Source organism: Giraffa tippelskirchi, chromosome 13 (genome assembly GCF_054371585.1).
Source record: "Giraffa tippelskirchi isolate mGirTip1 chromosome 13, T2T-mGirTip1v1.2.pri, whole genome shotgun sequence".
NCBI classification, from domain to species: Eukaryota; Metazoa; Chordata; class Mammalia; order Artiodactyla; family Giraffidae; genus Giraffa; species Giraffa tippelskirchi.
Window position 1 is genome coordinate 111,841,842 of NC_137287.1, and position 27,212 is coordinate 111,869,053.

Genomic DNA, 27,212 nt, shown 5'->3' on the forward strand with positions numbered 1-27,212 from the left:
TCCATTTAGAGACTATAGGCAGGGTACATTTAGCTCAGTTTTTAAGGGCCCTAGTAGTTTCAGGATGGCACATGAGCACTGGCTTCAACTTCAAGTAACCAGCTGCACTAGCCCCTAACAAGAGAGTCAGCCTGTCTTTTGAAGCTTTGAAGACAGGCACTGACTTCTCCTCTCTAGCTATGAAAGTCCTAAATGGCATCTTCTTTCAATGAAGGCTGTTTTGTCTAAATTGAGAACCTATTGTTTAGCGTAGTCACCTTCACGATTACATGAGCTAGATCTTCTGCATAACTTGCTGTAGCTTCTACATCGGCACTTGCTGCTTCACCTTGCATTTTTATGTTATGGAGATGGCTTCTCTCCTGAAACCTCATGAGCCAACCTCTGCTAGCTTTAAACTTTTCTTGGGCACTTGGCTCACCTCTCTCAGCCTTAACAGAATTGAAGAGAGTTAGGGCCTTGCTGTGGATGAGGCTCTGACTCAGGGGAATGTTGTGATTTGCTTGACCTTCCACCCAGACCACTAAAACTTCCTCCACATCATCTATAAGCCTGCTGTGTGCTCTCATCATTGATGTGTTCACTGGAGTGGGACCTTGAATTTCCTTCAAGAACTTTTCCTTTACATTCGCAACTTGGCTAACTGTTAGGCACAAGAGGCCTCGATTTTAGCCTGTCTCTACTTCCCATGTGCCTTCTTCAACTAAACTTAATCACCTTTAGCTTTTGATTGAAAATGAAAGCCAAGCAACCCTTCCTTTCACTCGGACCTAGAGGCCGTTGTAGGGTTATTAAGTGGCCTAATTTCCATATTGCTGTGTCTCGAGGAATGGTTGTTTCTTGGGCTCAGAAGCCAGAGGAGAAGGTGATCGGTGGAGGAACAGCCAGTCAGTGGAGCAGTGAGAACACACACATTTGTCCATGAAGTTTGCTGTCTCACATGGGTGCAGTTCCTGGCACCCCAAAACAATTACAATAGTAACACCGAAGATTATGGATCTCAGATCACCATAACAAATATAGTAACAATGAAAAGGTCTGAAATATTGAGAGAATTACCAAAACGTGACACCGAGACATGAAGTGAGCAAATGCTATCAGAAAAATGGCTCTGTTAGACTTGTTCAAGGCAGGGGTGCCATAAACCTTCCATTTGTAAAAAGAAAAAAAAAAGGTAGTTCCTGTGAAGCACAGTAAAATGAAGCCTTCCCGTAGTCCCCTTTTTGATGGACACGTAAGTTCTTTTCCATTTTTGCTCTTATAAACAAAGAAGCCACGAAGCCTGTATACCCAGTTTGGCATACTTGTCTAAGTATATCCATAGCAGAAAATTCTGGCAGATGGAACTGCATGCTCTGCAGTCTTTGTCTGCTAACTTTTGACTCGAAAGAGTCAGGACAGGAAGAAATCGGGAGTGCAGACAGCCTTCAGGCAGCAGATGAGTCAATTATTTCCTAGAACAGGCTGTTTTAGTTTGGTTTCACAAGGACCTATCTGCTGGAGACAGAACAGAGGGTAGTCCTTGGAACCGTATCCCTAGACCACCCTGTATTCAACCTACTGAGTGCTCCACAGAAGCAGAGAGCAAAGTGGCTGGTCCCACCCAACCTCCGTGCATGGGTTCCAGCTGAAGAGCAGAGACTCAGACCTCCCTGTTACCAGGTTGTCATCAATTCTGTACAAGGAAAACCAGCCCAATTCCAGGAGTTCGAGGACGGTCCCCTCCTCTCACCTCCCTGGGCCTCACTGGCTTAGGTCTCTGGGTTGCTCTGAATAGGGAAGCACCTGGAACACAGAACTATAATACCAACTGAGGAAAAAGATCTTAGCAGGATGGGTCACACGGGCCAAATGTTTTATCAACTCCCCCCCTTCAGGAAACTGAACAGTTGAGAAGTTCACTATTTTCTGCAGAAGAAAACTTCTTCAGATCCTGATAAATAGGAGGTCTGTGAGACAATGCTTTTAGTTTAACTGAACATCGAAAATAATAAATATGTAAACCATAAAAAAGTAAGCACTTCTCTCTTTATAAAAACTTGGTAAGCTGTTCCCGGCGGGGGCGGGGAGAGGAAACATCTCTCTAGATGTTTCACATAGCTAATTTTGAGTCATATTCTGATTTACAGTCTTCATTACATTTATTCCTATATGGAGCTGACCTGAGCACAGTACAAATCTATATATTAAGTCCTTCAGGACAGAGTTCTCAGTTACCACGTGAAGAATGGAAAACACAGAAATCAGGGTAACCACCAGAGGCTGAGAGAGAAGCCAGAACTGCCAGCAACTCCTCTTGTTTAAAAAAAAAAAAAGCACTGTGTGCGCTGGATTCACTCACTCAAAAGATAGGTGATCTCTTACCTGCTTCTCTTTCTTCTGTATTTTCATTATCATCTATTAAAGGCAATTATTTTATTTCTGTAAAACATAAAAAAGGCGAAAATTATGTTAAAATCCACGATAAAACATTTCAGATTATCTCAACATTAGCTGTGGCCCGTGAGGAAAACAGAGAATGGAGGATTACTTCCCCAGAACATTTACGATTAGCAATCTTCTAGCCTGACACCCCTGAGAGCCCTGTGCACTGGCCTAAGCCTACCTACTCCTATCCTGAGCCCTCATTTTTTGCTCTAGATGCAGTAGAGTCAAAAAGATACTGTCTTCATAGATGAAACAAGTTATAAAAGATGCTGGATGCTGGCACATTAAATCACAAAGGGAACTAAAAGAGGAACCGAAAATGATGCCATGAGTATATCGGGGGGGGGGGTGTGGAGGGGTGGAGAGGGGCTAGAACTAATAAGCAAAGCCCTCATTTTAGGGGGGGAAGAAAATTAGTAAATAATATCTATAACTGATGTATCAGGAAATAGAAATATGCACAATAAAAAAGAGAGTTAAAGGACTTCTCTGGTGGTCCAAAGGCTAAGACTCCATGCTTCCAGTGCAGGGGGCCCGGGTTCAATTCCTAGTCAGGGAACTAGACTCCACAATTAACAACCAGTGCAGCTAAATAAATAAACAAATATTTTTTAAAAAGAAAAAGCTGAAAGAGTTAAAGTGGTTCTTCTGAAGGAGAGAGAAGCTGGTATGAGACAGAACAGGCCACTCTTGCATTTCATCATATGCTGTCCTACATTACTTGATGTTTCAAACCATGTGCATTTTAAACTGACAAAATAAAGTCTACTTCAATATTCCATTTTTTCCTAATGATTTTCTTATACCCAGGACTTAAGTCCCATTCCCAGGCTCCAATCATAAAGCCCATGATGACACTGAACTTCTCATAAATGGCTTTTGAGCAGCACGGCAACAAGAGCCCAGCAAGTGGCTTGAGAAGCCTTGAAGTGCTCTGGGGCATCCAGGGGACAGAAGGAACTCTGTTCTAGGACACCCAGGATGTAGGGCTGCCTGAATCACCCACTCTCACCTCCCCCATAGACAAACAACGGAAAGATCATAATATATACATCTCGGCTTCCGGTTCTAGTCTGGATGTAGACATCACTTCATATTCATTGTTTACCTTGATTTCCTGGACATCCCACGTAGCTAGGAACCCATCCCAGAGATGCACGATTATCCTTATGTTATACTTATTTCTCACATGCAAGTGAATGCGGTATGCGCAGGCATCAAAAGAGAAGTTGTAGACTAAACCAAGGCAGTCTCACCTAAGTGGGCTCATGGTGTGTTTGATGCAACTAAGAAAAATGAAGGACTTGGGATTTCAATCATCCATGGGAACCACAATTACAGTTTAAAGTCTGTCAATTTAGGGTTTTCTTTTCCTCCAAGAGTTAGAAGCATTTTCTATTCAAAGGAGCATAACTTGTTACCAGGATACTGCTGCTTGCAAAGAGCACAGCATCCATGGAAGCGACAAGTGGCAAAGTGGGCACAGGCAGGCCCTAGACCAAGGGGGAAAGACAGGGCAGCAGAGAAGAACTGGCCAAGCCAGGACAAGGGAAAACCAAGTCAGTAAATAGTGCTTTCAAGGATCAGTGTGAGGACTAACATTTTATGAAACAATGAACTTACCTCAAGAAAACCATAAATTCCTGAGAAATGGCAAGGTAAGGGCTCTGAAATCAGAGCAGTTCAGAGAATCTTACCCTCTGGACTTCAATACAGCGGAGTCGACTCTAGGTCAACTATGTTGGCACAAAAGTCCATCTCCTTTATCTTTCAATTTTGAGTTATCAGACCCCAGAAAACCAACATTCTCAACCATCACAAATTGCCACAAATTCTGAAATGAAGAAGGAAGTTTGGGGAGTAAACTCTGGCTAATAAAAAGGGATATTATCAATAACCACACACATAACTCAAATAAAATTCTACCCAACAAAATGAAATCAATTGCTTACAAAATGCAGAAAAAATCTAGTGCCACCTTTTAATATACCCCCCCTCCCAAAAAAAAAAATCAAGTATAATGCAGTAGAGACATCAAAAAATACAGTTTCTGATTAAGGTCCACAAACCAGCATGCAAACAAACAGGGCCCCAACACTGCCTGCAATATGGGGAAAACAGGTCCAACTGATCATCACTGTTGGCACGTTCATTGTCTCCAGCTTTCTGAAAGCACTCAGGCAACGCACCACCTAGATCTATGGACTGTGTCAGTTCCGCTTTCAGGAACCCACCCCGGGGCAATCAGCCAGTAGGAAATCAAGCTGAGAGGAAGCTCAGGGATGAGGCGGGAGACAGTGTGGAAACGCTGTCACAGCAGAGCTCAGCCACTGCAGAGGGTCACTGTTCCCCGGGTCCCGGTCATCACATGGCCTGGGAAGGTTAGAGGTGGCCGGTGAGCACACGCTAGAAAAGCTGGGAAGGTGGGGGGCTGACCCAAGTAAGGTTTAAATGTGGTCACTCAGCAGAGAGAAGGCTTGGAGGAAAAGCTGGGTGAAAGATCCTAAACCAAATCTCACCACCATCCCTCACCAGGTGTTCACATGTGAGATACTGCCATCTGCACCCTCAGAGATTTTCACACCATGCAGATAAACCCACTCCGTTCTCTGAGAGAGACAATGTGTGTGAAATCCAAGTGCGTCCCAGTGATGCTGCTGTGAGAGTAACTGCTGCAGGGACCTCCCTGGTGGTCCAGGGGTTAAGACTTCACCTTCCAATGCAGGGGTGCAGGCTGGATCCCTGGGATCCCTGGTCAGGGAACTAAGATCCCACACACCAAGGAAAGAAGAATTGCTCTCGTTCACTGAAAGTAGATCTTTGGCCAACCTTGCGTTGTGATTGTGAAATCATTTCTAGTACCTGGATGGGCTGCCACACACCAGCATGTGGGTACTTCACAAGATAGCAGCTGTTATCAACAGCATCAATTTGGTGTTCAATAAGTGTGTATTGACTTTTATTTCTCCAAATACCATCTAGTAGTTTACAAGGCATTCTCTCTGAAGTTATCTCTACCTTTTTACCTCTTTGATGGCACGTGTTTAAAAGACACAAAACTACCTAATCTTTTTGTGAGGCTAAATTTTATGCAGCAGAAATAGCGAACCGATATACGCTAAAGCAGGTACTTCTGCACAACCCTGGAAATGGTTTCACAGCCTCTGCTCCTGTGCTGACATCACCCAAAAGTTGTGATTAGATAGATCCTTTAGGTTCAATAAAGTGCAAATTAAAACAGTAATTTCAGAGTCCCACAATTTAATTAGAAGCATAATACAAATATATTCTGAAACTCCTGTGTGGACAAACCAGGAAACCTGTCAAGAGAGTGTATTAAAAAAGTATATTTAAAAAAAAGTGTATAACCGGGGCTTCCCTGGTGGCCCACTGGTTGAGACTTCGCGCTTCCATTGTTGAAGGGCAGGGGTTCATTCTCTGGCTAGGGGCCTAGATTCCACATGCCTTGCAGTGCAGCCAAAACACAATAAAAATTAAAAAGTGTGTAACTTCTGAATGACGTGAAAACTGGAAGAACTCCTCAATGCATTTCACTGCTCATGTATGAAAGCAGTATTTAATTACCTTCACAAGAAGGTTAGCTGTTAATAATATAAAAGTAAACAATATAAATATTCCCATTCCTTCTTGACACTCACAGCGAAGCTTATATTAAGAAAAATGGGTGCAGGTTCATTAAGAACGTTCTGAAATGTATGACTTTTTCTCTCTCCAGTTCGACAATTCTGCCCCAGCGCCATCTCCAAGCTCCTCCGTGCTGTCAGCCTTTGTCTCCTCACCTACGAAAAGGCCGACAGCGCCAACCTCAGAGAGTCTCAGGACACAGGACGTACACAAGCTTTCTGGCAGCCTTGGGTGTCACCTGTCCTGGGCTTCCCTCCAGGGCAGGGGAAGGAAAGTGGCCCCCCTCTCCAGAGGACAACTAACCTTCCATCAGCACTGGGGTCCATCCTCTCCTGCTTCTCAGCCACCTCAGGCTCTGGATCACTTTGCAGCTAGTCTCTCCTCGTCTCGTTCCAGTTTCTCCTCAGATGTCACCTGCCACCAAAGTCTTCCTTCACCCCCTACTCCCCCCAACCCCTGTCCCCACTCTCTCTTCTCTCACCCTAATTTAGCTTTTTTTCCTGGCACTTGTTACTGCCTGACGCCGTATTATGTCTAGTTGATTACAAACTTATTACCTGTGAGATGTGCACACGCGAGTGTAAGCTCTGTTTTGTTCATGCTGTACTTCCTGAGTCTGAAAAAGCAATGGGCTCCTAACGGGGACTCAACAAACACGTGTTCCATGAAGAATCACTTCCTTCCCTCCGCAGACAAACAGGCTCAACTCTATCTCAGAACAGTAACCGTACTAACAAATCCCACACCTGAATCATCACTTCCTTCCCTATTACTTCCCTAAAGATCCTCTTTGCAATGACTCCCTAGTTAACAAGTCCAAGGCCTTATCCTGAGTTTCTTGCAGCACTGTAGCTACAGACCATTTTCTCCTCTTAAAATCCCCATCTCACTGGTTTCCTGGAGGCCATTCCCTCCAGCTTTCCCTCTGACTGCAGGCTTCCAAAGCTTAGCTTCCTCCATAGGCTCCTCTCATTATAAGGCCCAACTCTTAAATGTCAGTGTCTCCATGGCTAAATACTCTTAAGTTCTAAACTTCACGTGGCAATGTTAATCACATCACTCTAAAACAGGACAGAGTAGATGATGTGTTAATGAATTCCACACGGGCTCTGAGTTCCCCACTCAACCCCCAGACTTCACCTCTACAACAGGTGTGTGGGCTCAGTCACCCAGCCGCGTCGGACTCTGCAACCTCATGGCCTACAGACCACCAGGCTTCTCTGTTCATGGGATTCTCCAGGCAAGAATACTGGAGTGGGGTGCCATTTCCCAAATCCAAGTCCTCCTGACTTCTAAGTTATCCATCCATATCCTGGCCAGTTCCAATCCGGGATTCCACTGATACCCCTCAAATCCCACAACTCTTCCAAAATCAAACTCAATGCTGCCATCACACACACACACCCACACACACCCGCTCCTGTGTCCCCCACTGGAGGTCAGAGTCCCACAGCCTGCCACCCAGCCGAGAGTCCAGCTGTCCTCAACTCCTTCCCCTTCCCTTAACTCCTTCCTCATTCCTGAATCCCGAGGATCCTCCCCAGTCCACTTTGGGTGGGGGTTGTTTTTCACCTGATTCAGCCTCCTAAGTGTCTCTCTTCTCGAGTGCCTTCCACCCTCATACCATTACCCTCATTGCACTAAGCGTGTGTTTTCCTAAAGTATCTGCCAAATCAGATCATTATCTCTGCAGTGTCTTCAGAAAAGAAAACACTCTTCACAGCACAGAGCCCTGCGTAAGGGATCCAGCCTCTAGTCCGTGTCTGCTGCTCTGACATTACCTTCCACCATTCAGCCAACTGTTCTGAACACTTGAAGTTCAGGCTATGCCTCCTTCCACTTCATTCTCTTATGCTTCAAAATTCAACGCTGTGTGTCATGTTCTCCGGGATGTTTTACCTGACTTCCCTAAGCCCTGAAAGCACCTCTGAGGAGTGCTAAGCCATAGCAGCTATATTACCATGGTATATCATCTTTTCCCCGTATCTGCGTGCCATCAGCTCTATGCCTCTGAGCCCTCCAGGAAGGGACTGTGTCCTGCAGCACCAGGCTCAGTGCCTGACATCTGGGCTCATAAAGGATTACCTGTGGAGTAAGGGAGTGAATAAATGGGAAAGCGATGTTTACAGAAAAGGCTTTGAGCTCCTACCTTCTTTATCATAACTGGTGGCCTTTCTTTTTCCTTTCCTGTTTACTGTTCTTTCACATCCAACCAAATTTCTTAGCATTCATCATTCATACTTTTTCACTTAGCTTAAGAATTCAATAATATGCAGCTTAAAACAAAAAATATTCTGACTCTACTCTTCCCCATTCCTGACTCACTCTTCCCAGAGGTAATCTTTTGATCTACAGCTCTTCCTTCTGCTACATTTCAAAATATTTCTTAAAAACAGTGATTACAAAATTAAGGATAAAAATCATTAGGGTAATCTCAATAGAGGCAGAGAAAGCTTTCGATGAAATTCAACATCCATTCATGATAAAAAAAACTCTCAACAAAGTGGACCCAGAGGGAACATACCTCAACATAATAAAGGTCATATATGACAACCCATGGGGCTTCCTCAATGGCTCAGTGGTAAAGAATCCGACTGCATTGCAGGAGACACAGGAGATGCAGGTTCAGTCCCTGAGTTGGGAAGATCCCTTGGAGGAAGAGTAAATGGCAATCCACTCCAGTATTCTTACCTGAAAAAATCCCATGGAGAGAGGAATCTGGCAGGCTGCAGTTCAAAGGGTCACAAAGAGCCAGACAAGACTGATCAACTGAGCGCAATGACAAATCCACAGTTAATACCATACTCAACAGCGAAAAGCTGAAAGCATTTCCTCTTAGATCATGAACAAGACAAGAATGCCCACTCCCACCACTTTTATTCAATATAGTATTGGAAGTCTTAGCCAGGGCAATCAGACTAGAAAAAGAAATAAAAGGCATCCAAACTGGAAAGTAAAACCATCGCTATCTGAAGATGCTGCTAAATCGCTTCAGTCGTGTCCGACTCTGTGCGACCCCATAGACGGCAGCCCACCAGGCTCCCCCGTCCCTGGGATTCTCCAGGTAAGCACACTGGAGGGGGTTGCCATTTCCTTCACCAATGTATGAAAGTGAAAAGGGAAAGTGAAGTTGCTCAGTCGTTTCCGACTCTTAGCGACCCCATGGTCTGCAGCCTACCAGGCTCCTCTGTCCGTGGGATTTTCCAGGCAAGAGTACTGGAGTGAGGTGTCATTGCCTTCTCCATCTGAAGATGACATGATGCTTTATCGAGAAGACACTATCGACTCCAACAAAAACCCATCAGAACTAGTAAATGAATTCAGTGAAGTTGCAGGATATAAAATTAGTAATAGAAATGTGTAGCATTTCTATACACTAATAATGATCTCTCAGAAAAAGAAATTAAGAAAACATTTGCAACCCCCATCAAAAAGAGTAAAATACCGAGGAATAAGCTGAACAAAGAAGCTGAAAGACCTGTAGTTTGAGGCTATGAGACACTGATAAAAGAAACTGAAAACAACACAAATAGATGGAAAGATACACTGTGCTCACAGGTTGGAAGAATTAACACTGTTAAAATGATCATACTACCCAAAGCAACCTACAGATTCAATGCAATCCCTATCAAAATACCAATGGCATTTTTCACAGAGCTAAATAGAACAAATAATCCTAAAATTTGTGTGGAACCAAAGAAGACCCCAAATATCCAAAGCTATCCTGAGAAAGAAGATGAAAGTATCATGCTCCCTGATTTTGAAGCACACACCTGAAACTGACACAATATTGTCCACCAACTATACTTCAGTGTCAACAAACAAACAAATAAGATTTCTAAAAAACATACTAGTACTGCTATCAGACCTTTTTCTGATTTTAAATATTCTATCAGTTTCTTCCTATAAAACAAGAGTTGGCAAATATTTTTATAAATACCAGATAATAAATATTTTAGGCTTTGCAGACTACATAGTCTCTGTTGCAACTATTCAATTTTGCCACTGTAGCAGTCACTGAAAACAGCCACAGACAACATGCAAACGTATGGGTTTGTCTGTATTTTAAAGAAACAACAAAAGCACGTAGCCCCTCTGCTACAGAAGATGAACCGTATCTTCCCGGTATAGCTATTATTAAATCAATATTCATTTCACAGCTAAGATATGAACTATACTGTGCTAAAGTTTTCTTTTTGTGTGTAATTTTTCCCCCTAAAGACAGCAAGTACCTTTACATTTAAAAATGTGCTTTGTTTTCTGTGAGTCACTAACTTACCTAAAAATGCTCCCCTAAAACTTTAAAAGTAGGATTCCTCTCAACCTAGGTTCATCTCTTCCCCCCGTACCGCTCTATCTGACGTCTCAGAGCTCTCTTCAGTCGGCTTCAACGCCACCTCACCCTACTGGGGCCTCCCCCCTCCATCCTCCCTTCTCTGTGTCGCTCTTAAGCGTGGACGCCCAAGTTTCTTTCTTCTCTCTGAGGGTTTACTCTCATTCTAGTGAAACACAATGTCCACTGACTCACTAGGAAATATAAGTTCTGAGATCTTCGTGTCTGACTATGCTCGCAGTCCACCTTGATGGCTTGGAGGGCAGCAAATCACAAGTTGGAGATGGAATTCTTCTCAGAATTTCAAGAACATTTCACCACAGTCCTGTTCCTTCCAACGCCTGTTAAGGAATCTGAACCACTGAGATGGCTAATCCCTTATCTGGAACCTCTGTTCCTTCACAGAAAGCTTTTAGCCCAAGGGAGCATCTTTTCATAATGATGTACCCTGGGGCTATTTTTATCCATGAGGTTGGGAACCTGGTAAATTCTTTCACATGCTAGAAACTCCTGTCTCAGTTCTGAGAAATACTCTTGTATTACTTCCTCATAATTTCCTCCCTATTGTTTTCTTGTAATAGAACTCCTATTATTGTATTTGAATGATAGACCTTCTGGGCTATACCTCTAATTTTCTCATTAAAAAATTTTTTTGTCTCTTTGTGATCTGCTTTCTGGGAGCTTTCCCCACCTTTCTTCTTCTTCTTCTTCTTATTTTTAATAGCTAACAAGTTTACCATTCAATAATTCTTTTTTTTTTGGTAACCCACAATGGAAGGCCATTCAAATGACAAACAGTGGCACTTTCCTTTCAAAGAGACCCTATGATTTAGTAGAAGACTTCCACACAACCAGAAAACTCAACCTGGAGTGAGAAAATGCTTCTGTACCAACTTAAAGTATTTTCTATATTTTCAAGGCTCTGAATGAGTTTTTTTCTCCATCAAAGATGGCACAGCACACACACAAAAAAAATTAGGATTTTGATTCATATATATAGAGATTTTTTTGATACCTAAAAGTTGGTTTTTTTTTTTTAACATAGAGAATCTGTAAATTAGATCTTTTTTGGGGGAACATACAAAATTTACAAATTAGATTTATTTCTGTTACCTTCTGTATATAGTTTATGACTTTCCTAGTACAGTATTTTGTGAATGAGTGAATAAGTGACTATTACACAGGCTTTATCAATGGTGGGTCAAAAAAGAAGGATCATACCTATGTAAGGGAAATAAACCAGGCAGAGACTAAAAAAACCTTCTCTCCAAAAATGCAGATGCCTAGCTTGAAACATCTGTCCACAATACTAGGGAGAAGGCCTTACTTAGCACTGTCACAACTTCCAAACTGAGGTAGCTCTTTGTTTTGCTGGCTTGAAAGTACAATTACCGCCTCCAATATTAACTTAAGATGCTTTGCCCCTCAAAACTTGTTTTAAACACTCAATGCATTATACTAAAAGCTTTGTTACCTTCCATGTGGGTGATGCAAGCCAAAAAGCAAATGAAGAGCACTGACTTTAATCTTTGTCTGTGAGAGAAGGCATAATCAGCAGTAAGAGCAATAATCTTCTAGAAAATTCTTGTTATTGAATAAAGAGTATTAGAAATGTCCATTTTGAGAGGCTTCCTGTTGGTCAACTACAAAATAACAAGGCTTTAAACTCATTACTATTGACTTCAACCAACATCTACCACTGCCATAATTCCTTATTATAATCTGTTGTATCTAACAGATGGTTGCTGTTGTTTAGTCACTAAGTCATGTCCGACTCTTTTGCGACCCCGTGGACTGTAGCCCACCAGGCTCCTCTGTCTGTGGGATTTCCCAGGTAAGAATACTAGAGTGGGTTGCCATTTCCTTCTCCAGGGGATCTTCCCCAACCCAGGGATCGAACCCCAGTCTCCTACGCTGCAGGCAGATTCTTCACCGCTGAGCCACTAGGGAAGCCCATCTAGATGGTATGTGCCAAGTGTGCTAAGCCACTTCAGTCACGTCCAACTCTGCGGACCCTGTGGACTGCAGTGCACCAGGCTTCTCTGTCTGGGATTCTCCAGGCAGGAATACTGGAGTGGTTTGTCATGCCCTCCTCCAGGGATCAAACCCATGCCTCTTAGCATTGGCAGGTGGGTTCTTTACCACTAGAGCCACCTGGGAAGCCCCAACGGTATAAAAGTGTAAGCACTGGGAAGCCCTAATGGTATAAAGGTGTATAAAGGTATAAACAAGCCTTCTAGATGGTATAAAGGTGCAAACTAAGGAAGCTCTCTAGAAGTGACTAGCAACATTTCAACAAAGCTGCATTCACCAAATCAGAACTGAATGGGACCTCTGAGATTACAAAGCCAAACACTCTGATCTTCATGATGAATGAGACATATTTTTGTAATACAAAAGGAGAAAAATCAACTCCAAATCCCAGTTCATCTCTTCAATCATGTCAACTCCTAATCTAGTGATAAAAATCAATTTGCTTGATAAGAATCACTATTAAGGGTAGCAGTAGAAGCAAGTGGCCAGGCATTACCAGGGTTATTAAATAACACGTTGTAAAGTAAAACCTGACTGCCCTTCCTTTCTGTCATTAGACGCTACACTATAATGTCAACGGACCCAGATGAGGAATGATCTCATCTGTGAACACAGGACCGAAGAAACCAATCTCCTAACAGCCAAGCCCATTTAGAGTTTAGAGTTCTAAAGATTCAAGCTATAACCTTATGTGAGAAGACGGGGTTTTTACAGATGACTTTCCATATTCGGTCTCAAGAGACTTCACTAGTAATGTAAGATCTTTTTGACTCGTGGCACTTTAATGCCGTTTGTGGAGGAAGAGTCATACCTGTAGGAGCTTCCCTTGAAGCTCGAATGGTAGAGAATCTGCCTGCAATGTGGGAGACCTAGGTTCGATCCCTGGGTCAGGAAGATTCCCCTGGAGAAGGGCATGGCAATCCACGCCAGTATTATTGCCTAGAGAATTCCATGGACAGAGGAGCCTGGCAGGCTAGAGTCCATGGGGTTGCAAAGAGTTGGACACGACTGAGCGACTACTTTCACTTTTAGAGCGAAGATATCTAGGTTCTGGACACAACTGCAATATGAGTTGGAGAAGGCAATGGCAGCCCACTCCAGTCCTCTTGCCTGGAAAATCCCACAGACGGAGAAGCCTGGTAGGCTGCAGTCCATGGGGTCGCTACAAGTCAGACACGACTGAGAGACTTCACTTTCACGCACTGGAGAAGGAAATGGCAACCCACTCCAGTGTTTGGCAACCCACTCCAGTGTTCTTGCCTGGAGAATCCCAGGGACGGGGGAGCCTGGTGGGCTGCGGTCTATGGGGTCGCACAGAGTCGGACACGACTGAAGCGACTTAGCAGCAGTAGCAGCAACATAAGTTGTACAATTCATTCAGTCTCCCTAGGTCTTAGTCTCTCATTAATAGAATAGGGACAAAAACTATCTTTTGGAGAGGAGATGAATGAGTTCTCTTTTGGACAGGCTAAATTTGAAGAAACAGTAAAGATATGCAAAGTGAAGGGAGAGAACTTTAAGGTCTGCCAATGCAATCCTTTTATCTTAAGATAATGAAACTTAAGGGTCAGAGTAGCCTAAGTGCCCAAAGGACACAATTATGCAAAAGTACGAGGATTCGATTTCCCAGGTTCCAATTCAGACATCTGAGCACTACACCAAACTGCCTTGTATGAAAATAGCAGGAGAGGTGAGGATTGTTGTCAGTTGTTAGAAGGGCTGAAGGAGTGACTAAGGGAAACTGAGGCATGCAAACCTGAGATTGGAAATGCAGGAAGGCCATGCCCTCCCCGAAAAGAAAGGAAAGTGAGGAAAGTGAAATCACTGTGTCCGACTCTTTGCAGCCCCATGGACTGTATGTAGCCTGCCAGGCTCCTCCGTCCATGAGACTTTTCATGCAAGAATACTGGAGTGGGTTGCCATTTCCTTCTTCAGGGGATGTTCCCGACCCAGGGATGGAACCTCAGTCTCCTAACATTGCAAGCAGACTCTTTACCGTCTGAGCCACCAGGAGGTTAGGACTGGAGATGTTCTACTGGAGAGCGGACAGAGAATAGAAAGATATCCTATAGATAAATCACTACATTCAAGAGGAAAAATAGAAAGAAAGAAAGCAGGCTATAGTAAATGGTTTTGATCCATCCTTGGGGTGAAGAGGAAGCAATTAAAACAGCTTGATAAAACTATCATTCAAAAAGACCTTTTAAGCACATTTAACGTAAGATGGACCCTTCAGATAATATTATATTATACATAAGGAAAAAAAAAACAACTCATACAAATAATTCATAAGATAAACAGAGATAAAAAATCTTTAGGGATGTAACTGCCAAGTGATTGTTTAAATTCTTTATCTACTTTCCTAAAACCTCCCATTTGAATCCTGAAATTGTTCAACAAAACTGTTTTGGAGCAATTTACAGTAAGGAACAAACTCTATCTGATGGCTATCCAAGACAGCAGGAAACACAGTAAACATACATTAACAAAATCATAACACAGACAACACTCAGCAGAGCTCTTCCTTTGGGGTAAATAATACAAGAAAAATCATGTACTTATGGCCATCCAGGCTCAGCACTCTTCATTCTACAGGAAACAGAAGAGCCAGTCCAAGTGCAAACCAGTCTACAATCTGAAGACATCAAATAAATTTGTGGGATTCTTTGTACTAAAAAGACAGGCTCTTTCCCCGACTTCTACAACTCTGCTGTGTTCAAATAAAATAAAAACCCAAGATTTTTCCATGTGGACTTTTTTCTTCTATTGTTTAAAAACAAGACAAAAAATGGATTCTGAATCTCACACAGATTTCCTTCTGTTCCAGTTTTAAGGTGAAACCCTGAAACTGAACTTCCACATCGTACATTAAATCACCCGCTGCAAACCCAGGAGGATGCTGCGCCCTGATGGATTCCACAGTCGTTTCACCTCCTAAAAGCTGCTCAACTCTGGTACCTCTTGCCCTTTCTTAAGGGGCTAAAATTTTTTCTTTAACAGAATCTGAGGAGGATTTTGTTTTTTTTAAAGCTATGGAATTTTAGAAGATTAAATTGTTCTTAATCCTCTCCCACCCTCAAGTCCCCCTTCCCTGAAATCTAAAAAGAAGAAAAGTATTGTGATAAATGCAGAACCAGGCTGTGGGGGAATACATGTAACAAGGCACTGCCTGATGTGACTGACGAGGGAGAGAGCTCTCCTTGCAAAAGCAAGCTCTGACAAGCACTGGCTGAAGCGTGAGGCGGGTGGCTGGCAACCAGAATCTCCTGCCAGTAAAACGCCCTGGTGATCCAAATCTGGTTGTGCGACGACGCAGAAACTGCAAGCAATAAGCAGAATACTCAAGAGACCACCCGAGGCAAATGTAAGCCAACTGACGAAAAGCTGTTAACATTGTCTAATGTTATGTGTGATCCATCTAATCTGCCTAATCGCTGGTATAGATTTCATAACCTACTTTAAATTAATATATGAGCAAACAACATAGAGTTACAAGTACTGACTTCTAATACCTAGATAATCGCTTAACCAGAAGTAAAACTCAGCAAGTTTTCAGATTGGCACGAGGTACTATTTAAGAAGGACTGGTCTGGGAGATGACAGAATTCATGCCCAGGATGAGTTGAGAGAACCACAGAGAGGGGCCTGTTAGTTTACCTGATAAATAGCATCCATTCGCAGATCAAAAGACAACCATTTTGAAATACAAATTTATCTCCTTAATACCCATAATCTCCCGCTATTCCTACCATGTATTTATACCACCCATTCCAATGCTCCCATCCATCATCAGCATGAGAACTGAGAACCAGACGTAGGGATGTGACTCAAGACTGTTCTAGATGCAGACGAGCAGTTTTGGAGGACCGCAAATTTCCAAACTGCCGCTCTGGAGTACGAGTGCAGAATGAGAATCATACCTTCCATCACCCGCACCCTTTCCCTAAGACGCTATATTTGCAAATGAAGCCCCTTTGTTGGCGGCACAATATAAGCAGCGGTAGAGAATCTGCCTGCCCATGCAGGAGATGCGAGTTCGACCCCTGATCAGGAGGATCCCCTGGAGAAGGAAATGGCAACCCACTCCAGTATTCCTGCCTGGGAGATCCCATGGACAGAGGAGCCTGGCGGGCTACAGTCCATGGGGTCACAAAAGAGTCAGACATGACCTAGGGGCTAAAAAACAACAAAGTATAAGCTCAGGCCAGTAAGAAAATGAAATAAATACAAGTCGGGAAATTCTCATTAGCCTGGAGATGAAATCCAAGTAACAGTTTTTAAAGGCTCCATAGATCCTAAAGGAGTTGGTGACAAAGTTGCATGTCACAGCCAAGTATACTAAAGGCCACCTTCAAACAGAAGAATACAAAACAGTAACTCTGCAAAGGGCTGAGCGACTGCATCAGTCCCCGATGCCTAGGACAGGGCCTGTGACATAGTCGGTACCCATACAATCCCTGTAGTATAAGCAATGGTAGAGAATCTGCCTGCCAATGCAGTAGATGCGAGTTCAATCCCTGATCAGGACGATCCCCTAGAGAAGGAAATGGCAACCCACTCCAGTATTCTTGTCTGGGAAATCCCATGGACAGAGGAGCCTGGTGGGCTACAGTCAATGGCGCTGCAAAAGAGTCAGACATGACCTAGCGGCTAAACAACAACAAAGTATAAGATCAGGCCAGTAAGAAAATGAAATAAATAAAAGTCAGGAAACGCTTGATTTTCCGGGTTGAATTTATAAATGAAAGGCTCACTGGCTAGTTTCACCACCCACACTATTTTCTTCCCTCTTCCCTCAAATGACTTAAGGGTTAAAAAATACAAGGAAACTATTTTTGCAAGGCAATCATTCTTGGTTTTCAGCCTGCTGGGTTGTATGTTTGTGGTAACTCTCTGCCTGGCCAAAGTGTTGCCACCAGCAATTCAAAGCATGAACACAACCATAACCAAATGTGCAGATACCAAGCTCTGTACACAAAACCTATTATTGTTATTCACTTTGATTTAGTAACAACTGGGCTTTACACAGCCAACTCTTCTTTAAAATTCACCCTAAATCCTATCCACAGTATAAGGTCAGACTTTCCTAGCAACCTATGCTTTCTGGGAAATATGACCCCCCTTGAGATTCCATATTCATCTCTCAGATCCAAGGCCAACTTCCAACTTGGTGAATTCCTTAGGATTTTGCACCCAAAATTATCTACTCCTAAACAAACCGTAGCACTGACCTGCTTCTGTTTGTAGCAAAGCCACACAATGAGCCTCTCCTGAACCACAAATTCCTGAATCAAAGATCTATAATTCCCACGCCCACTAACCTTTACATGAGTTGCACTGGGGGCCCCCAAATTTCTTAGTCAGGCCAAAAGGGATCTGGTGATTTACCTGCTCTGAAAGAAAGGAATGTGATGACAAAGATAAAAACAAAGATAATGCTAACAGAGGAGAGCAGTGATATTTCGACTAAGAACAAAGAGGTATCTGAAAAGCCATTAAGAAAAAAACTCAGAAGCTGTTGTTCTAAGACTTGGTAAGAAGAAGGTCAACAACATGAGAAGTATACTGCTCTACAGAAGACTTCAGTATTAACACTTTGGTCCCAAATTTAAAAAGAAAAAAAAAAAAGTGGTCTGGCAGTTAATATTTTTTGATGAATGAATTAGATACTGTTGTTTGACATTAAGTTAAACAGCCCTCAAACAGGCTTTCAAAAATAAAAAAAGGCTGAGATACCCTGGATTATTTTGTATTTCTCCCATTCGAGACTGGATCTTATTTTTATGAAATCAGACTGTACCACCCCTTAACTTTTACTGAAGTATAATATACATTAAAAAAAGTATAGCTCTTCACTTACGGAACACACTTCACACGCAGAACACACATGCAACCAGCATCGGCTAGCAGAAACAGAACCCTCCTAGCACTTACAGGAGCCTCAGCCAGTGACTTTCCCGGTGATCCAGCAGCTAAGACTCCATGCTCCCAGTGCAGAGGACCTGGGTTCACTCTCTGGTCACAGAACTAGATTCTGCATATTGCAACTAATACATGGAGCAGCCAAATAAACATTTAAAAAAAAAAAAAAAAGCCCCCTCCACGCTCCTTTTTGGTCACTACTACCTTTTTCCAAGGGTAACCACTAGCCTGACTTCCAACAGTACAGATTAGTTTTGCTTGTTTCCGTATCTTATAAAAGTGGAATTACAGACTATGTATTCTTGGGTCTGGCTTCAGTGTCAGTTATCAGTTTATTGCCTCTCAACTCCAAATTCACCCTTCAGTACCTGCTCTGTGATAATGCACTGGACTCGAAGAATTTTCCCTTTACAGAAAGTGTGATGTTACGCTTGGTCAGTAGAGGGCGCTCGAGGGGCACTGCAGGAGGAAGGAAGCTTGTCTTTTGGGTTCAAGAGTGTAGTAGCGCCTTTGCCCAGTGAAAGGTATGTAGGGACATCTGGTGGTACTCTGCCCTGACAGCATCCCCGGAGCATTAGGCTATTCTCCCATACTCAAACATCATCTGGAAGCTTTAATCTACCAGCACAGGTCCTACCTACACTTGAGGATAATGAAATTATCCCATAGTTTTTTTCTTTTCTAGGATAAATATTCCCATGAATTTAACATTATATGGGCTTTCCTGGTGGCTCAGCTGGTGAAGAATCAGCCTACAAAGCAGGAGACCTGGGTTCGACCCCTGGATTGGAAAGATACCCTGCAGAAGGGAATGGCTACCCCCTCCAGCATTCTGGCCTGGAGAATTTCATGGACTGTACAGTCCACGGGGTCGCAAAGACTCAGACACGACTGAGCGACTTTCACTTTAATGTTATAATTTAATACTCCACATATTTTCAGCTTGCTCCTGAACTTTCTATGTTGCTTCTTCCTTAATTTGCAAAATCAAAAGCTGAATTTAGATACTTTATCTAGTTAGAGCAGTACTGACCCTCATAAACATCTATCCGAAACGAAATCAACTCTCATGACGAAATGCTAAAGGCACCCTTACTAAGTCTGGAAAAAGACGACGACACCATCCATCAAGTATTGCACTGGACATTCTAGAGAATATATGGAAAAATTATGAGATGTACAAACTAGGAAGAAAGATTGTTGTTGAGTAGGTAAGTCGTGCCTGACTGACCCCATGGATGGTACCCAGCCACACTCCTCCGTGCATGGGATTTCCCAGACAAGAATACTGGAGTGGCTTGCCATTTCCTTCTCCAGGGGATCTTCTCGACCCAGGGATTGAACCCACATCTCCTGCATGGGCAGGCAGATCCTTTACTACCACGGAGTCACCAGGGAAGCCCCTAGGAAGAAAGATACAAAATTATTATTTATATATGATGTCACTGTTCTTGTAAGCCCTGAAGAAGCAACTTCAAAACTATAAGAACCAAGAAAGAGTTTATAAGATGGTCAGTAAAAAAAAAAAAAAAAAAAAATCTGTACAAACATCACTAACTTTGTTGAAAGAAACCTAAAGTTCTCCTCTAGAGCACAGTTGGTGCTGCTCACATCACACACACCGAGCGAGACCACCCCCACGGCTCCGCCTGCCATCACCCACTCAAGGGACCAGTGCCAAGGCAGAGGCCCCCTTCAGAGGCCGCCTGCGAGAGGCCAACCTCCCACCGTGGAGTCTGGTGCCAGACTGGAACTACTCAGCCAGTCACACGAGGGCAACTCACGCGTGGCCTGTCTTTATTAACTCCGTTCTCGCCAAGAACTGTTGAATTTACATTTCACCAGATTCAACATTTCTCATGCTTCTCCCTCTCATTTTACGGTTTATCGCATCTCTGAGGACCTAGCCACCTCACCCAGCCACAAACGAGAGCAGACGCGCAGGGAAGTCACCAATGAAACAAAGGAGTCGACTCCGCTTCTTCAACTTTAAAATGAGGGTGTTTGACCTCAGATGTTGAAAAACCCTTTCCCAAGGATCCTATGTCTTAAAATTCTCTATGACCCAGTATATATAAAAATCACACACCAAGACAGAAAGGGAGAGAGAGAGAAAAAAACAAACTATGGGAAAAGAATCCTGCAAAAACACTAACATATCTGCTGTTTTACCAAGTTCTCTGCTCTCCAGGTGAATAAGAAAGCTGGATTTTTTAAAATACAGAAGGGTAACAATAAATTCATTTTTTCCTTCAAGAGAAACTTAATACAAAGGAAAGAATGACCTGAGGATGCTTCCTCATAGTTCTGTATTAACTCACCCCTATCAGTGATACCCAACTGTTTAAAACATCACACTGTTACAACAATGTTCAGATTCTTGAGAATCTAGTCATTTTCTGATCCATACAGATTAACTTAACAGACTAAGACAAAACAAGCAACCGTTCAGTGGAAGCAATGAGTCCTAACCATTGGGCAGCCAGGGAATTCCTAAACATACAACTTTTAAACATTCCTTTCTACACAGCACTTCTTTCACTAAACATAATCAGACCAAAAAAAGTACTTTGCATAAACAAATTTTTCAGACACCTCATTTTACTGTTTATTTTTTAAGTTCTTAATAAAAATTTTTCATTTTCTACAAGTCTCTCAGTCTTCTTAAAGTGTTAAAAATAGTGAAATAAATGATTCAGGCAACAATCATCAGTTAGGGTTAAATTAGGACCATTAGATGAAAGGTGGATAGAACTGGCAATCTGCAGGATGTCTGAAGTCACCCCATGGATTTCTATTGGCCAAATTGGGGAACACAACTTGACAACAAAGGGCTATGCCAACATGACCCCATCAAGTACTCTGAGTATACACAGGACAATCAAACATTGTAGGAATACACAGTAGGAAAATCAAACATCTTTCCAAATGTGAACAGGAAGTACGATATACTACCTATGAATAATAAAAAAAAAATCTGAATGACTACCAAAATTGTTAAGCCTCCAAATCTAACTACCAGCTTACAGGTAATATGGAAAAAGAGTAACATGTTATATGATACAAAGATACAGTCAGCAAACTCCATAACGTGGGGAAGGGGATCAACCTAGTTTCTTCCACAAAAAAATGGTGTAGCAGTAACAACAACAACAACAACAGAGATTTATTTTAGATTAAAAGAAATTAAAGATATGCACCAATCAAATGTACTAAGTGGACCTTATTTGGACTTGATTCAAAGAGTTAATTGTAAAAAAGCCATTTTTGAGAAAAATCAAGGGAAGAGATTCAGAATCAGGTAAATTAAGGAACTGGGTTGTAGGGAATGTGTTAACGTGTCTGATAATGCACTTTTCTATCCAACAGATACACACACTACAATATTTACAGGTGAAAGGACAGGCTGTCAGGACTTTCTTCAAAATACTCTAGGTTGCAAAGAAAGTGAGAAGAGACACATAAAACAAAAATGGCATGAGGATTTGCTGTACTATTCTCTCTAGTTATGTGTATGTTTGAAATGTCCCGAAATAAAAACTTGTTTTTTAAGGTTAAGGGAATGAAGGGACAGGAATTCACAACCAAACCTAAGTTTGGCCACTATCCACAAGGCATGAAAAACTGCAGAAAGCCTTTATGTAAAACAAACATGAAAAAAGCTGATGGTAGTGGCCTCTGAAGATTGTATGTGAGAGACTCCGGGCAGCTTTTCTTTTGTCAGCAGAAATTCTCTCTACAACATTCCTCTGGAGGTGTGTTTTCCATCAGGCCATGTACTGTTACCAAGGTGCAGACAGGGTGTCCTGATACCAAGCTGAACTCTTCACGCCTTTTTACCCTGAGAAAAGTTATCTGAGGAAACGGACTACCAAAATATGCATTTTTTAATGGCATGTCTCTATTTCTAAGTCTTCAGCAGTTTATCTGCACTTTTCAGTTTTTTCCAACATTCATATAAAATAAATATTTTTGTACAAGCTGAAGAAATACTATTTAGTGTAATAAAAAATCCTGCTGGTGTTAAAAAAAAAAAAGTTAAATAAACTTCCCGCATTTCAATCCCTCATCCATTCCCACTGCTCCTAACATAGTTCGTGCTATGCTATTATCACCTTATATGTGGTATCACAGCAGTTAAAACTTGATTATGCCACAGATTTGCAGGTCAAATATATCACCTATTTCCTTCCAAAACTTAGAAAAGTATACGAATAATTATCATTATTCCACATATAATGGTAGTGTACCGCGTTGAGAGGAGAGAGTACTGTTCAAATATCAAAACCACTAATTTAATACAGGGTTCAGTAATGCAAGCACCAAGGCTATGCAAAGGAGAATTCTCTTTCATCTGTAACCGTGTGTTCCATCCCCCTTCTTGTTAGGTAAATAAAACAGTGAATCTAGAAAATTGCACCTGACCAGTTTTCACAATATTTTCCTAACAGCTGTCTGCCAAAAATTTTTAATAACTCTCATCAGGCTATTGCCCCTTTCCACAATTCTCTCTGGGCTTTATTTCTCTATTGAACATGATTTGGTCAATAACAGTGGTAAAAAGGAAGACACTGTAAAAATAACAATAAATGATGCCTATGCCGAAAGGTAGGATGAATATAGTTTTCAAACATGCAGTTTACCTTTGAACAATGTGGGGGTGAGGGGTGTTGCTGTTCCATGTGCAGTCGAAAATTATGTATAACTTTACAGTTGACCTTCCATATCCAAGGTTCTGCACCCATGGATCGTACTACTGTAGCACATATTCAGCCAAAAAAAAAAAAACCATACCGCATGTAAGTAGACCTGTGCTGTTGAAAGCCATGTTGTTCAAGGGTCAACTGTAACTAACAATGATCTGTAAGATGAAGTACCTTCGGTCCTAGGGAAGGCTGATCGGGGAAATCTATTTCTGTATTGATCACTATGCCCCCGGGAATAGAGCAAACATCCAACATTGCATTACTGCCAACAAGGTAGAAATTAATTAGCTCTGTTCCCGTTCTGTTGTTAATCTTCTGAGTAAAGGTTACTTCCTTATTTAATATAGAAGTAGTTATATTTATCCATCCTCAGATGGATGGTTTTCAGATAGTAAACGCCTTCCTACTGAAAGACCTTAGCATCTAAAACCTTACTGTTAAAACTTGCCCTTCTCACATGCACTGTTGATAATAACTGAGGAGCTAGAATGCAGCAAGCAACATTTATTACATTATTTTTCTGAGTCATCATAATAATCTTATGAGTTAGGTACTGTTATTATTCCCATTGTATAGATAAAGAAACCAAAACACAGGATGTTAAGCCACTTGCCAAAGAAAACAGAGCCAGTAAGGAATGGAGTAATATCATCCTCGCCATTACTCAAAGTCTTCTGGGATAAACAGAAAAAGAAAAGCTACTGGCAACTCATTTCAAAACTCATTAGTATCATTAAGTCTCAGAAATTTTTAATAATTTGTGGAGCATCTACTGTGTGCTCAACATTCTGCTGCTTACTAACAAGACACTGGAGGGGAAGCAGAAGACAGTTATTTCCTCTCAAAATCATACTGCCAAGGTAGGGAGGCAAAATACACACATAAAACTAGTAAAGAAAATATAAAGAAAGAGCTACCTTTTCATAAATTCAACCATGCTACTAGACCTCACTTTTCAGCTCAGTGCATTGTTTTAGATACATCACGGTTGACTGTGGAAAATCTGAGACAATATTCCCACTAACTGGTGGTGGGCACAAGTGGGAGCAGCAGTGTGGATTTTTGGCTAAGGAATAAAAATTATTTCATAATCTCAATTCAGCTTAACACAGTGTGCCCATCTGCGTGTGTGTGTGTGTGTGTGTGTGCGTGTGTGTGTGTGTGTGTGTGTGTGTACATACATGTATGTGCTGTGCTTAGTCACTCAGTCGTATCCAACTCTTTGCGATCCCATTGATTACATATAGCCCACCAGACTCCTCTGTGCATGGGGATTCTCCAGGCAAGAATACTGGAGTGTGTGTGTGTATGTGTGTATTTCCCTGGTGGCTCAGAGGGTAAAGCGTCTGCCTGCAATGCGTGAGACCTGGGCTCGATCCCCGGGTTGGGAAGATCCCCTGGAGAAGGAAATGGCAACCCACTCCAGTACTCTTGCCTGGAAAATCCCATGAACAGAGAAGCTTGGTAGGCTACAGTCCATGCGGTCACAAAGAGTCGGACATGACTGAGAGACTTCACTTTCAAAATGCAGCTAAAAGGTTTTATATGTATATATATATATAAAGATCATAGAGATCCAAATATATGAATAAGACACTACCTACTTTAGTCCAGCAAGAGAAGACAAATCTTCTAGCAAATGTATTTGGAGTGCATGCCAACAGAACTAACGGAGAGTTTTAGGTCCAGGGGGAGCAGAAAGAAAGGAAAAAGCAACTACAAGGGTTAAGTTCTGATAAGGTGACTCTTAGGAATGCTATAAAAAGAAAAGCAAGTTAGAGAACTGTAAAATTTTACAACTGAACAAAGAAAATTATGTTCCCAGTCCTATAACAGGTCCTGAATATTCTGTATACACAAATGTGACATTTTTCCTCCCCCCAAAAACCTACCCCTAATATCTCAATATCAATATTTAATGTCCAACTCAGTCTCTATGTTTATATAACAAAGTCTAGCAGTTGATCAAAAATTACAAGGTGTACAAAAAAGCAAAGTGGGTATGAAATGGAGACAAAGCTTTAAGAGAATCAATCAGACTGGGAGATGACCCAGATAGGGAATTTAAAATAACAGTGCTTAAGACCGTTATAATGTGGTACAGTGGTTAAGAATTCACCTGCCAATGCAGGGAACACGGGTTCAATCCCCAGAGTGGGGAGATTCCACATGCCAAGGGGCAACTAAGCCCATGCACCAAACTACTGAAGTCCACTCACTCTAGAGCCCACGCTCCACACAAGAGAAGCCACTGCAATGAGAAGCCCTCGCACGGCAGCTCAAGAGCAGCCCCTGCTCGCCACAACTAGAGAAAGCCCGTGTGCAGCAATAAAACCCGGAGCAGCCAGTAAATAAATAGATAACAAATAAATTTTTAAAACCATAAAAAAAACAATGCTTAACATGTTAAACAATTTAGTAGACCATAGGCATGAATAGATGGCAAATTTCAACAGAAAGCTAGAATATGTAAGAAAGAGCCAGAGAAATGTTTTTTTTGTAATGGTATCAGAGATGAAAAAGTTGCTTTGACGAGCCCACCAAACACTCAATAAAACCAAGGAAGGAATCAACGAATTTGAAGACAGATCACCTAAACTGAAACACAAAAGGGAGAGAGGGGTAGGGAAGACACAATATAGACAGAACATGCAAGAGCTGCCAGATCTGATCAAATGATACCACAGGCATGTACCTGGAGCGGGGGGAACAGGCAGAAATAACATTTGAAAGAAAAATGGCTTGAGATTTTCCAAAAATAAAGTCATCAAACCATAGATCTAAGAAGCTGAGAAAATCCTACAGAATGAATATAAACAAGTAAACAAACAAATAAATACAACAAAGAACACATACCTGGACACTTCACAGTTTAACTGCTAAAAATCAAAGTTAGAGAGAAAATCTGAAATATGGCTGGAAGAAAAAGACATTATCTTCTGAGGGGGAAAAAAAAATCAGCAGACTACTTGCAATCCAGAAGATAATGGTGTGGCACCTCTTAACCACTGAAAAGGGGAAGACAGACAGAAAAAAAAGACTTCATGACCCAGAATTCTAGTCAGCAAAAATATCTTTCAAAAATGGAGGCAAAATAATGGCTTTTCAGACAAACAAAAGATGAGGTAATTCAATATCAGCACACCTGCCCTACAAGAAAAGGTAAAGAAGTCCTTCAAGTAAAAGGCATATGATAACCAGACAAAAAATGAGGATCCACACAAAATAGTTCCAGAAATTAATAGTTCCAGAAATTATCAAAATGTAAGTATAAAAAATCTTTTCCCACAAATTTTTAATTATTCCAAAAGAACAATCTAAAGCAAAAATAGTAACAGTATATTGGGGAATTTATAAAATATCTAAAAGGAAAATGTGTGACACCAATAACCACAGAGCATGGGAGGGAGAAACTAGAAGCATACTGTACTGTTAGCATCTTACACTGCACGTGAGATGTGAAATAGCATATTATGTGAAGGTAGAATGTCCCTTTAAATTTGGACAGCTTAGATGAATGGATGAGTTCCTCAAAAGATACAAACTAGACAAGCTCACGAAAGAAGACACAAAAGAACCTGAACAGCCCTTCAACTATTAAAGATGGTCAATTTGTAGATAATAACCTTTCAACAAAGAAAACTGCAGGCCCAGGTAGCTTCAGGGGAGAATCTCACCAAATAGTTACTGTACTTCATTTTATGTGCTTTACAGACACTACATTTTTTACAAATTGAACGTTTGTAGCAACCCTGTTTTATCAGATGATGGTCAGCACGTTTTAGCAATAAAACTAATTTTTAATTAAGTTATATAAATTGCTTTTTAGACATAATGCTAGTGGTTGCATACTTAACAGACTATAGTATAAACATAATTTTTATATGCACTAGGAAACCAAAAAATTCATGCAACTCACTTTATTACAATATTCGCTTTATTACAGTGGTCTGGAACTGAATCTGCAATATCGCCTGTATATCAATATATTATATATACTCTTTCAGAAAACAGAAGAGGGGACACTTCCATCTAATGTTGGCCAGCATTAAGCCAACAAGTCCTGCAACAGCAATATAAGAAGCCACACATTTAAGACAAAGATCAAAACAAAGACACTAAAATCCTTAACAGAATACTATCAT

At 41.6% G+C, this 27,212-nt stretch overlaps 1 protein-coding gene across 10 annotated transcripts in view; it reads right to left on the reverse strand.

The window, feature by feature from the left end:
• CHD6 (chromodomain helicase DNA binding protein 6) overlaps positions 1–27,212 on the reverse strand; it is a 194,991-nt gene that overhangs the window by 140,259 nt on the left and 27,520 nt on the right. For 9 of the 10 annotated variants that reach the window (XM_081556952.1, XM_081556951.1, XM_081556949.1 and 6 more), the window contains exon 2: positions 2,365–2,421. In XM_081556952.1, the coding sequence (XP_081413078.1) occupies positions 2,365–2,397 (33 nt within the window). In that variant the 5' untranslated portion in view covers positions 2,398–2,421. Of the gene's footprint in view, positions 1–2,364; positions 2,422–4,050; positions 4,262–6,375; positions 6,487–8,032; positions 8,158–8,596; positions 8,764–27,212 lie in introns of all 10 variants that reach the window. The other variant, XM_081556950.1, reaches the window with a different exon arrangement.